This window comes from Podarcis bocagei (assembly GCF_964188305.1).
Source record: "Podarcis bocagei genome assembly, chromosome: 9".
Lineage (NCBI taxonomy): Eukaryota > Metazoa > Chordata > Lepidosauria > Squamata > Lacertidae > Podarcis > Podarcis bocagei.
Genome location: NC_138134.1, coordinates 70,812,549 through 70,830,372, shown reverse-complemented (window position 1 = coordinate 70,830,372; position 17,824 = coordinate 70,812,549). Strand labels below are relative to the sequence as shown.

At 41.4% G+C, this 17,824-nt stretch overlaps 1 protein-coding gene across 2 annotated transcripts in view; it reads right to left on the bottom strand.

Moving 5' to 3' along the window:
- MOB1B (MOB kinase activator 1B) overlaps positions 1-17,824 on the bottom strand; it is a 33,731-nt gene extending 15,907 nt beyond the window's left edge. Inside the window, exon 1 of one of the 2 annotated variants that reach the window (XM_081207456.1) lies at positions 17,590-17,824. In XM_081207456.1, coding sequence (XP_081063582.1) covers positions 17,590-17,603 — 14 coding nt within the window. In that variant the 5' untranslated portion in view covers positions 17,604-17,824. The remainder of the gene's footprint in view (positions 1-17,589) is intronic. The other variant, XM_081207455.1, reaches the window with a different exon arrangement.

Below are 17,824 nucleotides of genomic sequence, written 5' to 3'. Positions count from 1 at the left end.
TTAAAGGCTGGGTGGCATCTGTGGAAAGATTTCTGTCCATTAAACTCAAAAGGATTCAGACGGACAGAGGTGGCGAATTTATGTCAAATGCCTTTAAAGATTGGTTACAAAAGCGTGGCATTGGGCATAGAAAAACGAACGTTTTTTCCCCAGAGGAGAATGGCGTTGCAGAGCGAAAAAACAGATCTTTACAAGATATGATGTTTGCCATGCTTGATGATGCTGATTTACCCATGTCTTATTGGGGGGAGAGCATGCTCACCGCGTGTTATCTCCAAAATAGGCTCTTTCATCAAACAATAGGTACAACCCCGTACTTTAAATTGTTTCAGAAAAAACCTAAAATTGACCATTTGCATGTGTTTGGATCAAAAGCCTGGGTATTAATTCCGAAACAAATGAGGAAGAAGGGAGATCCTAAGACCAAACAGTTAGTGTTTGTGGGTTACCAGGAGCTGGGAAAAGGTTTCCGCTTTGCTGAAGGGACAAATGGCATTGTGATCTCCAGGAATGCCAGTTTTTGTGAACATAGTGGCTGGGAGAGACTACATGCCAATACTGAGGTTTGGTTTGAACCTTCCCAGGAGCTTCATGACTCTGAAAGTAGACACAGAGAATCAGAGTCTGAGGGGGAGGAAAGTTCAGATAAGAGCTCTCAGGAAAGTGAAGTTAGCCAGAGACCAGTGGCTAAGCAACAAAAGAGAGGTCGTAGTTCTGAGGAGGAAAGTGGGTCAGAAGAAAAATTTTCTCCCAGAAGATCTAAAAGACAAAACAAAGGAGTGCCTCCGGTGCGTTTTTCTCCTGATACTGCAAATGTGTTTAGTGTAGTTGCAGAACCCAAGAGTTTTCAGGAGGTGTTAAAGTTACCAAAAAAGGAGGCAGAGCGCTGGAAACAGGCAATGGAGGAAGAGATGTCCTCTCTGAATGAGCACAAGGTTTTTACACCAGTAGCAGCGCCTGAGGGGGCAAAGATTGTAGGCTGCAGGTGGGTGTACAAACTTAAACCTCTGGTGACAGGAGAGTACAAATACAAAGCTCGTTTAGTTGCTCAAGGATACTCTCAGAGGCCTGGAAAAGATTATGACGAGACTTTTTCCCCTACTGCTAAGGGGGACAGTGTAAGGCTGATTCTAACACTTGGAGCAAAGAGAAAACTCCTGTTAAACCATTTTGATATCCAGACTGCATATTTACATGCACCAATATCAGAAGACCTGTATCTAGCCGAACCGCCTGGTTATGAGACAGGTTCCAATAGAGTGTTGAAATTAAACAGAGCTCTATATGGTCTCAAACAGGCTGCAAGATCTTGGAACAAATGTTTCCATGAGGCCTTAGTGTCATTTGGTTTCAAGCAGAGTACAGCTGACAATTGTGTTTATGTACGTGGTACAGGCAGTGATCAAGAGTTTTGTCTGATTTATGTAGATGATGTATTGTATGCCTGTAAAACAGATAAACAAACTAAAAGGTTTGCCAAGCAATTGTCCAGTAAGTTCAAAGTAAAGGACTTAGGCCCGGTTAGGACATATCTAGGGTTGGAAGTGTGCTGGGCCCAAGATGGCAGCTGCCTAATTAGTCAGCAGAACAAAGTTAAACAACTACTGACTACATACAGGATGCAGGATTGCAAAGGGGCAGCGGTGCCTATGGATCCAGGTTTCATAAAAACACTTCACATAGATGAGAGTCCTGAATTTGAACATCCTGATGTATATCACTCTGTAATTGGAAGTTTATTGTATATAGCACAGTGGTCCAGACCTGATATTAGCTATGCAGTAGGCATATTAAGTAGATTGGTCTCAAAACCCACACTAAATGCCTGGAAAGGGGTAAAACAAGTTCTGAGATATCTCAAACAGACAATTGGCTATATGTTACAATTAAATTCTTTCGAGGACGAAATGTTGAGTTGCTACTGTGATAGTGACTGGGGAAATTTGCCAGATAGAAAATCTGTCACAGGACTAGTCATAAGGGTCGGTGGAGCTTTAATCAGCTGGCGGTCTCGCAAGCAAGACATTGTAAGTGTGTCATCAACGGAATCAGAGTACGCCGCATTGAGTGAATTGTGCAACGAGGTGATTTATTTCAAGCATTTGTTAGCAGATTTAAATGTAAATTGTGGAGAACCAGTACAAGTTTACATTGATAATCAGGCTTGTATAACCTTAAGTAAAACAGAGGGTTTCAAATCGCGTTCCAAACATATCTCTGTAAAATACCAAAATGTACGTTGCTGTGTACAAGACAATGTAATCACCTGTACTTATGTATCAAGTGAAGAAAATGTAGCAGATGTATTAACTAAACCATTGGCAAAGATAAAGAACAAGCAAATGTGCAAGGGTTTAGGTTTGCTGGAAAAATGATCTCCTACATAGGTGTATTTGGTGTTAATTGTTCAGCAGAATCTGTGAGGGGGTGTTCAGTTTCTGTTAATTGGTTCTCGTGGGAAACTTGCAGATTCTAGCTTCACCAATTAACTCAAGCTGGTGTCAATTTACTCTTGGCAGAAAGCCCAGGTCTGCTTGACCTAGAAACTACTCACTCTGATTGGTTAACGAGCAGCACTCAACTCTGTTATCTAGGGATTGCTAGAACAGTTTGATGTGAGGTGTGTTAGGAGTTAGAAGTGCTGTGTATGGTTTTGAGAGAGAGAAAGAGAGGATTTATTTTGCTTTTATTTGTATGCAGAAACTCTGCTGGTTTTATTTTTCCTTTTAATAAATCCTGTAAATAGTTATTCTGAGTCTAGCTGACTAGTCATTACTGCCGCAACTAGCTTCTTCGCTGTGCAGGAAAACTCTGCTACGTTTGGGCTAAAGCCAGTAGGGCTATGCCTGACACTTCAAAGTTCCATGAGGAAATGTGTCGTTGTGGTTTGCTTATAACACACACACACACACACACAGTGTTATGTGCACACTCCTCTGTAAACATACAATATTGATTGTCTTCAGAAATTGGAGGGGATTCTGAGTTTTAGGAGCTAGCCCTATGCAGATCTGAAAAATATTTCAAAATCCTATGAGTTCATCCTTCTTTTAAAAAGAAAATTGAACACCTGATGTCGTAGCTAGGTTTAATCATTAGCATACTGAACCCAAAGTTGCCTTGGGGTAAATGGCTTATTTACATTTCTACCCCTCTTCCTCTCAAATTTCATAAAAGAAAAGAAAAATATTCATTTTTAGCAAGGGCCGTCTATGTGTGTTAAAAAATATCATTCAGCACACCTACTTGTGCATAAATCTGGGTATTAAAGGCTACTGCATCCAATAAAGTCTTGCAATACTTCCAGCAAGCTCAGACATCTAAGGAAGGGACATAATTGAAGGACAACCACAGAGTAGTTCTCTGCAGCCTTGCTCTTTGAACTTTGTACAGTGATGGCAGTATAGTAAAGAAGATGCTGTGAGTTTTTTTTAAAAAAAGATCACAGCAATGCATGAGAGAAAAAATGGTTGGGATGCTGTAGGCCCTACATTTTCTATGAGTAACAAAAATTGTAATTTGTTTTCTTCAGGACACTTTCCACACCTCCAGCTGGATGCTATAGCTGTTGCCTAGATTGCAGGAGCATAGGTGATACTGGGGTGTTAGCAGAGAGGTAGTACCTCTGATGGGGTACACAATGTGCTCCATCTGGAGTAGTTTGCCCACATTTTGTGCTCACCTTTCACTCAGCTCTCACCTGTGGCGCCTAGAAGCTGTCAGCAGGTGACAGCGGCCACACCCTGGGAAACTGCTTCAACTGGCCAACTAAACCAGGTGAGGGTAGCTGATGGGTCTCAAATGCTCAGTGAATTAGTGGCTTCCTCTGTGTGTGAAGACAGGCTCTGGTGGATTGAGTGGACAAGACCAACAGTGGATCCAATGGTCAAGAAGGTGTTTTCTGTATGTACTATACAGGGAAGTGATGGGCAGATGGGGCTCATCAACTTGGGAAGGGAGCCCATCTAGAAGAAAAACTCTGATCCTAAACCCCTGCTGCCATGTGGGATATCTTTGGGAGAAGAAAAGGCTAAGGAGTGAACCCTACACAAATCTGGAGAGGATGGGGCCTTGTACGTCACCCATGAATTAGTCAGGCCATCTAAGTCAGTGCTATCATTACCTCTTGTAGCAGAAAATTCCATATTACGTTATAAATTTTGGAAGTGTGCCCTGAATCTGGGCAACGCTTTCAGAAAAACATAATCTATTCACTTTCTACATGCCATTCACACATTTGTAAATCATTCATCTCCCCTTACTCCAACTTAGACATTTTTTCTTTAACCTTTCCCTTACAGGAAAGATGCTCCAACACCTTCAATATTTTGACTAATCTTTTCTGAACCTTATTAGGCACAGATTGAACAAAACAGATGCAATGAAGTATTTAAAATTTTCCTTTAAATACCATAGCAACCTACAACCCCCTTGTTAATTGTTCTTGAGGGACTAATATTATTAATCATTGAGTCGGTAAAAAAAATTAAAATATTGTTCTATCTTTGAAACCTGCCATGATTACCAGTTCTTAATCTGTTACTTTATAATCAGTTTAATCAAGGTAGTGATCTTGTACTCTATTATTCTGCTAACCATAGTTAATCTACCACTCCTCCTCCTCCAATTTAGTGCAGGCTTCCTCAACCTCGGCCCTCCAGATGTTTTGAGACTACAATTCCCATCATCCCTGACCACTGGTCCTGCTAGCCAGGGATCATGGGAGTTGTAGGCCAAAAACATCTGGAGGGCCGAGGTTGAAGAAGCCTGATTTAGTGCTTTACTTCAGTTTGCCAATAGTTTTCCCATATATTAATATGGGATTCAATATATCAGCAAACTTTCCTTCCACATTAAAATTCCCATCTCACTTATTTTTTCTTATTTTTTAGTCATACTGAAGTCTCATTTCTTATTTTATTACCATTATTTAAGAGTATTTATACCGCAACCACTACCCAAAGTTTTGAGGCTGCTTACAATACAGTGGTGCCTTGCAAGACGAAATTAATTCGTTCCGCAAGTTTTTTCTTCTTGCGAGTTTTTCGCCTTGCGAAGCACGGTTTCCCATAGGAATGCACTGAAAATCAATCAATGCGTTCCTATGGAGACCGTCCGGGGACAGAGGGGAAGCGCCGCTCTGTCCCCTCTTTTGAAGCAAGGGGCTGCGGGGAGAAGATCGCTTCTCCCCGCGGCCCCTTGCTTCAAAAGAGGTCCGGGGACAGAGGGGAAGACGTGCTGAGCTTCCCACTGTCCCCGGACCTCTTTTGAAGCAAGGGGCTGCGGGGAGAAGCGATCTTCTCCCCGCAGCCCCAGGTCCGGGGACAGCGGGGAAGACGCGCTGCGCTTCCCGCTGTCCCCGGAGCTTGCGGGGCAAGCTTTGTTTTGCGAAGCAAGCCCATAGGGAAATTCATCTTGCGAGGCAACTCGAAAACGGAAAAAAAAATCGTTTTGCGAGTTTTTCGTCTCACGAGGCGTTCGTCTTGCGGGGCACCACTGTATACATATTAAAAACACAATAAAATAGGCAAGGATACAATAGTCACTGCAGTAGGGCAAAGGGCTACTCTGAAATAAATACCTTAGTGTTGCTACTGTTCATTATATGCAAGTCATTTTCTTGAAGTGAAGTAAGATGCTAGCTGAATACCATGTACCTCCTTGACAACATGGAAATATTAATTTATTCCTAACAATGTCTCTCCCTCTCATGTTGCTGAGTCTTCACACCCCAGAAGACTTCACACCGAAAATCAGCAGAACATGCAAATGCTGCAGTAGTTGCTGGGAACTATTCAGCAATGTTTGAATAAACTAAACAAATAGGCCAAAGGAAGCCTAAGCTCTAAATCTTTCTTTGCTTTTGTGAAGGATCTCTTTTGCCAAGCACAATCCAGTCTTAGGAATCCAACCGAATACTCTAATATTTTACTGTATGCATATTTTTAGCACATTCTCTCTCACCACAGCACAACACAGCTATAAATATCACACCATCAAACATGAAGCAAAGGAGGGAAGCTTTGTTCACTGTGACTTCGTGCAGCAAGAGTAGCTTGCTCCTCAAAAAAAATAAAAAAATACCAAAAATAATGATATAGCTGAAAAGGCTAAGGCGTGAACCCTAGTTGCACAAGAATGCACAAGAACTAGTGCATTGAAGAATGTTATATAAATTATCATGACAAAACACTAAGCGTCTTAAGGAACATAAGACACCTTCCCTATTCAACAAAATACACTGTCCTAAAGTCACATCCACACCGTACGTTTAAAGCACATTGTTTCCTCCAAACAAATCTTGAACTATGGTTTGTTCAAGGTGCTGGGAACTGTGGTGCTTTAAATGTGTTTTAAAAGCATGCTCTGAATGTGACCTGAATAGTTCAAAATTCATTCACTGCATTGACACAGAGAACATAAACACTGAATGATCTTGAAGGAAGAAACATAAGACTATTTAAACACAAGGGCAGCACCCTTTTCAAAACGGGGTGCAAAGAGGAAAAAGACAAAACAAACAGCCAGGAAGAAGGAAATAACTGCAAAGATAAGGAAAGGGTAGAGTGGCCAGTGAAGATGAAGTTAACACATTCAGACACAGAACAACAGGATATTATCTCAAAGCAGAAGCAATACAAAGAATTAAGGAAGTAGGGCAGACTCTTCATTACACTTTAAAATATCAATGCATTTTTACAAGAAGATGCTAACAGAGCAATCTTATGTTTGCTTATTCAGAAGCAACTCCTGCTGTGTTACTTCCTTGTAATGTGTATAGGACTGCAATCTAAGTAGTCTAATCAGGAACTTGAGTTAAATTTCTGCAAAAGGCTGTTGCTGTTGCCACTGGGATTCCTCAGTTATTAAACATAATTTGTTATTGTGCTTGTAAATAGAACAGAGTTATTAAAGACAGGGTGATCTAGAAAACATGATCCACCTCTCAAACTAACCCACCTTAGAATTGCAGGATTGTTGTTTAGGAAAAAATATGGGGGAACGGTAGAGAACCATGTATGCCACTTTGAGGTCTTTGGAGGAAAGGTGGAATATACACAATTCCTGGTTTAAAGAGCAAGAGCAGACAGCTGAGATATAATAACCAACCACTGTACAGTTTACGTTAAAGGGGAAGTTGTGTGTTTTTTGAGCCCAAGGGAAAAAGGGAGTAAATGAGCATATGGCTTCACTTGCACATATATTTTAAGTAATACCAACCTATAATTTGGTATTACATCTGAAACATCTTAATGTTTCATGGTACCTTGCCAGAACCAGAGAACTGTATTTGCTGTTAAGATAAAGATTTTTCAAAGGAACTCAGATGCAGTGATTAATGCAAAATTGGACCTTGCAACCTATTTATGAACTACTTCCCACTAAAATAATTTTTATAATGAAGAACAAATGTGCCACTACTTTCCAGCCATCTGCTGAGCTCAGTTTCTTAGCCCACACATTCACTTTCCCTCCATCCAGAAGATGACAATTCTCTGAACAGATGCAAACTTATTATTTTATACAGACCCTTCTTCCATTGTCATAGCTACAGCATCAAAAATATGCTAATGAAACGCTAGCCAGCTTCACCATAGTGCTGCAAAAGGCACAAGCGCACAGTAAGCCAAGATAATTGAGAATTCCACTGGGTTTCCCAGTGGACCTTGACAAGAATCTTTTGCCCTTAGGCTTTAACGGACAAGTAGCCAAAATTCTGATGTACGGGAAACTGAATGTGAACAAAGTAGTAAAAAGTAGAAGCTAGATTTATGCAAGCTCTTCTAATGCATGTTTGTACTCTAAATTCAGAGTCAGCTGGCAGCAAGTGATAAAGTAACAAGCCAAAGTTAGTTAGATTATCTTGAAAATTCAATGAAAATTCATTAAGAACCTCGTCACTAGAAAAACACCATTTAAGCAAAGGCTTGTTGAGAGTTGGTTAATTTGCAGTATTCATAGCAGCTAAGTACTTCTTGCTTTGTAGTGCTTAAGAGTAAAGATAGCCTACATTAAAAAAACCTTAGTAATCTGATTTTCTAATACCTACCTACCCACAGCTTCCAGCTAGGCAGCAAGGTTGGTCCACATATGCAAATTTCATCATAAGAAAGTGTTGCTCTATCAATCCCAGCACTCTTGACTCCAGCCATAATTAGCAAGGTGTTCTGCTTGGACATTTCCTATTATCACCCCCACTCCTATATGTCTCTAGCAGTCATTTTGCCTTTGAATATGGATGGGGGGGTGCTCTCATGGGTAGTAACAATTTATAAAACCAGGTAAGTGGTGTGCGTAAAGGCCATGGGGATAGGAGGGGAGGATTGGCGACAGGTTGCCAGAACCCAAAGGAGCGACACGGGGCAAGTACTGTACATAACCACACATAATTCAGTGGTGAAGCATTCGCCTGCCTTCCATGCAGAAAGTCCAAGGTTCAAACCACAAGGGGAGTTTATAATGCTGATGTATGTCTTACCGTGTTTTTATATTTTGTTGGAAGCAGCTCAGAGTGGCTGGGACAACCTAGTCAGATGGGTGGGGCATCATCATCATCATTAGTAGTAGTAGTAGTCGTATTTCTCCACGTAGGGCTGGTTAAAACTCCCAGTCAGCCCATGCAATAGTGTACTAGATTAAGCAATAGCCTGACTCTGTAAAGCAGCTTTCTATACAGCAATGAATTTCATAATTCTTAAGTTGCAGCAAAGAAAGGGTTTAAAAATGGATGGCATGAAATTGTTGAATTGGCCATCTAACACAAACCTGACTGGCCCCAAACTCAGATATTCCAGAATAACACCTAGATATTCCAGAATAACACCAAGTGCTGCCAAGACTAACCAAGAACCCTGTTTAACCAGATCACCTTTTACAGCTGGTTTCAGACCAGTATTGCATGGAAACCATAGTTAATGTTAGGGAACAGGAGAGTATTCTATCCTGAGAAGAGAACATGCATTCTCAAGAACGGCTCCTGATTTCTTAATTGCAATTAAGAGGGAGTCAACATTATGTCTGCACAAGCTGCATATGTGATTTAGGAATTATACAACAAAATGTAAATCATTTGAAAAGGAATGCAGAAGAATTTATACATTGTGACAATATTAACTTCTAGAGAAGTTAATGCACTCAGGGTAAATGGAGAATTTCTATTTAAGTTTTCATGCTTTATTAGTCTCTATGGTTTCTGACAGCTTTCAAAAAGAGGAACACACAGAAAGCGAATCTGCCAGCCTGGGGCAAATCCCTAAACTTCTAAAGCCAAACACAAGATGAAAATGTTAGAACAGAAAAACAGATGTTAGAGCAGACTTCAAGTAAAACTGCACTTGTGAATTATGATGTTCTTAAAAGCTACGGCATAAGATGAAACCTGCCGATTATTAAGGAAGACAAAGAGCGACAAAACTAATTTTTCAAAAATTTCCTCTTCATCTTCCTCTTCATCCCAGATTTCCTCTTCTGGACATCCCATATTGCTGTTCCAAGGACTGGAAAATATCTACCTTTCCCAGATGTTCAGGAAAACGTAGTTAGGTTTGTTCTGCAAAAAGTATTTCTAGCTCTTACACAAGGGTGAAAGGAAGAACCGGGTCCTTTTGGAGGCAAAAGCAGCATGATCTATACAGCTTTCCTTTTTATGTTCAATAAGGAAGAATTCCGAGCAACTAATTTACCGTAGATCAAATGTTGGCTAAAAACGTTCAAAAGGAGAAAGGAATTCTTCCAATGACAAAAATAATTCACATTTAGTGTTTTAACCAACTTATTATTTTCTTCATTTCTGCAGCTCTTTCACTGTGCAAAGTATTGCTTTATTTTAATCTCACTAACCCTTTGAGCTTCCAGGTGAGCAGGGCATTATTATTCTACTTTTATAGACTGGTAGAGAATTAATTACCAAAGTTCAATCAAAACTAGAATTTGGACATACATCTATGCCTATGAACGGACTACCATGGTGCCTGGACAATTGCATTCTTCTTCAAGAAGATGCCTGGAGGTATGATTTCCAAAATGATCAAATTGTTATATTTAAGCAGACAATCCTGGAATTAATTATTACTTCCAATCCTGGAAGTAATTTCGTTGTCCCCGAGAGGGGGCAATGACAATAAAGATATTATTATTATTATTATTATTATTATTATTATTATTATTATTATTATTATTATTATTACTTTCCAATGCTCTTTGTTTCTCCCATCAGCTTGGAAGAAACCTCTGGCTATCACTAGAAACAAGGCTACCACTATAAAAAGGTGGTGCATACTGTTCTTTACAATCTGAATGTTACCAGCAGCCCTGCCCCCAATTGGCAATGACTTCTCTATAGCAGGGGTAAGGAAAATCATGTGAGGAAATTTAACTTAGTCCACAATGACAATTCCCTGAATCTCTGCCCACCTACCTACCAATTGCCATCCTCGTTACTTCAAAAAGAAGTGGGAGGTTGCCCCTACCCCCTTTAAGATTGGAGTGAAAAGGTTTGTGGGTGGCCCACCTGCCAAATTTGACCCACGAAGCAGATCCTCATAAGGATCTGGCCCATGTAGCCAAAAGGGTTCTGTACCCCCAGCCTATAACCTTTCATCACAGACTTCGCTGTTTGCCAAAGATAAGGCAACTTCTGATTTGCGAGAATCTTTCTGCCTACAGAAATTCTGCGCACACATTCTGACTCAACAGCCTTTTGTTGAAAACATGGGAAAAAGCAAATAAATCAATGCACCGCTCTCCAAAGTCGATAAAACAGAAATGTTTGCTGGGAATGGGTGCTGGCGTGGCAGGAGGGCTCTGCAAACTAAGACGTCTATATAGGACCAAGGAGGTGAGGAGACATGGGAAGTTTCACATACTGATTCCAAATAACTGGTGACAACTCTCTAGTGAGAAATATTTCCCCAAGGAGAAAAGTAAACAAATCCCCAAGCAGAAAACTTGACCTCTGTTCACTCAGGGTTAACAATTCACTAAAATCTAAGACTAGAAGTATTTGTTCTCGGTGACAGAGATGGGGCTGATGGGTAGGTGTGTTTAAGACTAATATTGTGATACAGTCATACCTCAAGTTACAGATGCTTCAGGTTGCGTTTTTTCGGGTTACGGACCACCGGAACCCGGAAGTACCGGAACAGGTTACTTCCAGGTTTCAGCGGTTGCGCATGCGCAAAAGCACTAAATCGCTCTTTGCGCAGAAGCGCCAAATCGCAACCTGTGCGTGCGCAGACGCGCCACTGTGGGTTGCAGACACTGCAGGTTGTGAACGTGCATCCCGCACGAGTCACGTTCACAACCTGAGCATCCGCTGTACAGCAAGAGAAGGGAAAAAGCTGTATTTGGGGAATAATTACAAAAATATATTTTACTGTCTTAGAAATGCAACCTATAAGAGTCTTCCTAGACAATTAGGGGATGAAAAACATGTGCACCATTAAATATGAAATAAATCGCATAACGTGTCTCCCCGCCCGCCCCCACACAGGGGTAGTAGCATAATGTAGAAAGTGACGCTTACTCTGAACCATTAGGCAAGACATCAGCTCAGCTTGTCAACATGGCCTATACATTACCATTGTTGATTAAGTGCATCCCTTTGGCATGCTAAACGCTAAGAAGGCACAGAGAAAGATCAAAACAGCCTCCATCCTGTGGCTTCTCTGTCCCTGCTGCCCTGGGGGTGGATATTATTCTACTGATGTAGATATGCATCTTTGACACTTCATATCCTTCCACATTCTATGGCAGCTTTGCAGAATAATTACATGATGCCCAATGTGATGACTTTGCAACAACATGGACAATTTTGCAACAACATGGATGAGCCATCACATAGAGGCCATTTACAGCTTCTTCCATGTATATAATTTTAAAAGTGCTTGACAAGTCTCCCGTGGGATAGCTTGATAAAAAAGGAGGCAAGTAGGCTAGCTATTATCTTTTACATTAAAAAAGCACACCATGGGGTACTCAAAGGGCTTATAGTTACAATAAGCCCATTCTATTCTAGATTTTTTAAAAAGCCTTCAAATCAATATTGTACAAAAGAAGGAGATCAGAATGGGGGGTGTAGCACAGGATACACAGTTCTAAAGGCTTGGGGCAATTAACAGATTCAAAAGCAAGCATAAAATATCCAGTTAACTAGCTTGCACAGAAGCATGAGTTCCTGCATGTAAGAGCATGTGCTTCCAAACAGCACCAAAGGGAGTCTGAAAAGGTATATAAATGGCATAACATGTATCCACATACAAGGCAAAATGAGAGCAGAATCTGACAAGAGTTTTCCCATAGCATCTCACACTTGTGTGGTCTTAAGAGTGTGTGATGTGCATTTGACCTCTCTGTTCAGTGAGCAAATGTCTGCAGCTTGCTGGAAATCCAAAACATACTATACAAGAGAAATGTGTTTGCATAGGGGGGGGGGGATTGTGTCTCTGCAGTGAAAAACAGCAATAATAATATAAGAATCTGAATCCATCTTAATGTCATTATCATACAAATTTGTTTAACACAAAGACCTAGGCCTTAAGAGAAAATAGGGGCAGTAGAGTTTGATTTTTAAAAATGTACATTTAAGCAATCTATAATCTTGGAGGCTACCTAAAGATGATGCAGAAATTTTTTTTAAAAAAAAAATCAGTGTCACTCCCACAGGTACATTTTATCTAGATATATTAAACATGTTTTGGGCAAATAAGCTTAGTTCTGCGCATGCTGGTGCTTTTCACTGAGGCTTACGTAGTTGAAAGGTTATCTTGCTCTTAGAAGATAGACTACCAATTAGCTTCCGGGCTAAGTTCAAGGTGCTGATTCGGGTTTATTAAGCCCTATATACCATGGTACCAAGATACATGAAAGATGACCTCGCCCTTGTACACCCAGTCAGTCACATAACTCCGCAGGTAAGGGTCTCCTGCAGAAACCACCTTAACAGAAGGTACAGTTCTGCATAGTGCAGGAACAAGGCCTTTAGTGTTGCAGCACCGACCTACTCTTTTGGGATTCTCTCCCCTTGAATATTAGACAGGAGCTGTCTCTGTTGTCTTTTCAACATCTACTGAAGGCCTTCCCTCTTTCAACAGGACTTTTGAGATCTTTCCCTGTCTGCATCTAGGTCAGAATTGTTTTTAAGATGTTTTATAACTTTTTGTTTGCAGCCTTGGGGTGCTTTGAGAGGAAGGGTCGGACATATATTATTTAATAAACAAATAAATTAGACACCCAATGCGAAAACAAAAAACAACAAGCTAGTGAAATATGGTGAGCTTAAGCAAGGTGTGTGGGGTTTTCTTCTCCTTCACAAGGGTTTCTTTTGCAGGCAATTTAAGCATTTCTAAAAAGCAGTGGTACATTGCCATATGGTACGCCTACCAGAGCTATCTTTAACATTTTCCTGGGAATTGCAGGCTATGGTTTCTGCAACTCTGCAGTAATTTGTTCTTAAAGTAACACTGCCAAATTGACCTATATGAAAGTCTGCATTTCAAGTTTCAAGTTTAATACTACTGTCCACAGCCCTATCATAGAGCCACAGCACAAACACAGCAACTCGTAGCATCAATGCTGGCTGCCCCACAACAGACCAGTGTTCAAAATTTGCCAGGCGCATTTTGCACCTGGCTATCAGCCACTTGTGACCAAGTGAAGATGCCTGGGCCCCAGGGTGGCACCTGAAGTCTCCACCATCTGGAGGTGCACGGCCGGGGATCCTTGGATCTTGACTGTTTTCACACACTAGCAACACATCCTGAAGAATTCTATTTGTTGTATTTTATCTGCACAATCAGAATGAATTTCAGGAACCAAAAAGTCATATTGAAAAATATGGATTTTGAGCTGTCTGGCCCAAAAATGGCAACTAGGCATTCCATTTTGGTGACTGTAACCGTGGTTTAAGGAGCCATTTGGCACTTAGCTTATATATCTAAGTTTTTATTTTTATTTTTTTAAAAGATATTTATTAAAGTTTCACAAATTATATAATCAAACACAACAATACAAACAAACACAAACAAGAAAAAACAAGTATAATTTCAAATCCTTATTTTCTTAAAACTTACTTCACCGACCTCCTCATACCTCCCCTTTCTGCATTCTAATTTCAGATATTTAGTTCAGCAAATCCTCACCCTTAATTTTATCTAATTGTTAACCTTTCTTTTCTTTTAACTTAATCTTTACAGCTGTAATCCACTTACTTTCTAAAGCCGCATCATTTTAACACTCATTAATTTTACAATGTTTCTTAAGATAGTTCTTAAATTTCTTCCAATCTTCTTCCGCCGTCTCTTTTCCCTGGTCTCGGATTCTGCCAGTCATTTCTGCCTATATATATCTAAGTTTTTAGCCCTGCTACAGACATGCTACCCATGTCTTGCCATGAGGAAGAGAAATGATGTATTTGGGCTACTATCTGCGTTGAACACTTGCGTTCATGCAAAAAAGGGAAACAGAACAGGAACCAACATCTATTTTCTTAGAACTGTGAAAGCTCAAAAGGAACAGGCAGATCAGAAAACCAGCTTTCCTCCTCATTTCCAAATATTTAATGTTTTCTTCTGTGTTTGCTAACCAAGGCAGGTATGAATATAAAACCCCAAACCAAAGACAAGAAAATGGAAGATTTCTTGTCCTCTTCTTCTGCAAGGGTGGATGGATGGGCACAATTCACTGATATATCTGCACAGCAAGTATTTTTAGGCAGTCTCAAACTTCAGGAAGAGTTCTCTTAAAAATGCAGCTGTCAGTTTGGCTTTCACAATCAGAATGAAGATAACATGGGTTTACAGAATCAGAAATTACTATGAACCTTAATTATATAGAAAGAAGCATCAATCCACAACAGATCATTACTCCAGGAGACCAAATGAGAGCACCTCTTTTTTTGCCTTTTTGAGGAAAACACACTTTATTTGTTTTAAATAAATTTGTTTTTAGTTTTCCTTTCAAGATACAGTCCTTCCAAACATGGCCCCACGTGCACACAAAGAAAGCTATGTGGCTCTGGAAGTTTGCTTCAGGTGGTTTTTTGGGGGGAGGGGGTTTAGTTTTTTGCATAGACACAAATCCATTCCAGATATTTTAAAGAGTAAGAAGAGGAATGAATAAGGCATAACATTTTGACACTTACTGTGGCTAAAGCATATGCACAGGACTGGGCTATCCTAATGTTAATCAATAATATATTTGCAGAGGTTCGTGGAAGCATGTATAAGCACAACTACATTTTACAGGAACATGACAAAGTAAGTCTTCTACAACAAAGTGATTATTTTGTTTTAAGTCCCCAACATTCCCTTTCCCAGGAGTACACTGTGTTTTATTTTGTAAGTCACTTAACCGGTTTATGTTGATTGTCATAATTAGATTGCCTCCACTCCAACCAGCAAGGACTGGAGATTACTTGGGTGTACTTTTGAACTAGGAAACCAAATAACAGAACAACGGGCCCTACACATTTTGTATGTGCCAGTTAGCTTACAACTACTGATATCTAGAGCTGTTTTCATGTTGCAAGTGTCTGCATCAATCTGTCCTTTCCAGTACCTGCTTGCTATAATGCCAGACAAGTTGTAACACAATTAGGTTTGAGTTTTTCAGAACATGTGCCAATCCTTCAAAAGTCCAAAAGCTTTGTACTAGCTTTTAACTGCATAGTATACTGAAAGGCTTAAAGAACCAAGCAAAGTAGTTGTTTTCATGTGGTTTTCTTTAAGCCATCCTATGTTGGTTACTCAGATGTTAAAAGTCAGGATGTTCCATGGTGCTTACTGTTGTGTATAAGACGCCTTTGCCCATAAAATTCAATAAACCTCTTCAAATTGCTTCTTCAAGTTTAGTATTAGGGAAATGGAAGATGTACATTCTCCAAATTCTGTGCTGAACCTCTAAACCTCAAAGCACATAGACCCTTCACAAAAGAAGCCCCTTCTTCTGCAATTTTGAAGGCCAAAATGTTAAATTTAGTTTCTACTATACACATGTGTCCTGTGTTCCCTAGAGGAACTTAAAAGACTATCAAGTACCATGCAATCTACTTCTAAATTTAGATACATATTTTTAAAAAAAGATTTTAAGCAAACCAAAAGTTTGCTTTTCACTCTAGCAGATACTTTAAAAAAAAAAAATTAAGAGCAAACCAGACCACCACAACGCAGTTGCAATCAATGGCCAGAGTACAAAAGGAGGAAGGGGATCTCTAAGGGTTATTGTCCAAGATGTCTAGCCCCCTACGTAACAGAGCCAGCTGCGTTCCCTGTCAGTCTCAGCAAAACAAAAAAACAACCCCCCCCAAAAAAACCTTCTCTACAAGTTGGGTACCCCGTACAACCATTATCTTAATCACAAGAACCACTCAAGAGAAAAACTGCTGCCTTTTCAAACACAGAAAAGGCCGGTGGGGAGAAGGGGCGATTAATTACAGACTCCTGTATTCCCTGAGAGGGGAGTGGAAGGGAGGAGACAAACTAGGGGATGCAATTTCATTTTATGGTTACAGACAGAAACCACTAGGGAGTCTCTCCAAGCTGCTGTCCAAGAGGGGACAGTGGGGGAGGGAATAACAGGCAGGCATATGGGGCACCTGATATTACAAACACCCCCACCATCATTCTCACCCCACAATTAACAGGAATCACCATATTTTCTATAATACAGAACTCCTCTACTTGGCTGCAGCTGGCAATTCAGACAACAGCAGTGAGATCCTCCAAAATGCTAACACCCCCATTTTAGTTCAAAAGGCACCCAGAGGTCCAGGAACGAAACAGAAACTTTTAGGATAGGAAGCAGTTTAGGCGCAACAAATCAGCCTCCCATTTCAGCAGAAGCGAATCCCCCCCCCCATTGAGGTTCAGAAGGGGCTTCCCAGAGCCCCCATCCCACCAATCTCCCCCTTTTTTAATCAAAGGGTCAAGCAAGCAAAGAGATAACCTCCTTAAAATAAAATAAAACACCCTTGCTTTTTAATAAGCATTTTGTATTTTCATTTTATATTTTTCTGTTGCAAAGCGCCCAGGGATCTTTGGATGCAGGACAGTAGGCGATGATGATGGTGATGATCAATATGGGGGAAGCTATTTAAGGGGAACCAGCAACATTAACACCAGAAAATATAAATAAAAGCACTTCCCCTTTTTTTTCCTGCGGTCGGTGGGGGTGGTGGAGATTTTTTTTTAAAAGGAAGCACCAGCACATAAGGAACAAATGTGCTGGAAAGCAAAGGGGCGAGGGCAGAATTGGGGAGAGCCGGAGAAAATGGGGAGCCTCAGGAGGGGGGAGCAGGAGGAGGCCAGCCATGGAGGGGGTGGCAAGGCATACACACGAACACAAAGGATGTGAGGAAAGAGGCTTAAGCGACAGAGCAAAAAAACCCAGAAGTAAATAACCCCAGTGGTGGAGGAGGCGGCGGTTGGAGAGCCAAGGCCCCCGGGCAGAGCCATGGGGCGCTGCGCGGAGGCGAGGCGGAAAGGGCTTCCGTCCTCCTCCCCCGGCGGGGCTCGGGCGCCAGGAAAGCAGCCCGGCTTGGGCCCTGCTGCCGGCGAGGCGGGGAAAGGGGCTCCCTCGGCGGCCCGCACTTACAACAAGAAGCTCATGGCGGCGGCGGAGGAAGAGGAGCGGGACTCGGCTCGGCTCCCAGCGGCAGGCGGCCCCGGCGGACGAAGGGGAGGAAGGACGGGCGGACGGCGGTCGGGCGGCGAGAGGGAGCGCGAGCGCCGCGGGGCGGGGACTGACGAGGCCGGCGGCGGCGGCGGCGGCCGGGCGCCTCCTTCTTCCTCCTCCTCGGCGTCGCCCTTTCCCGCCTCCTCGCTGCCTT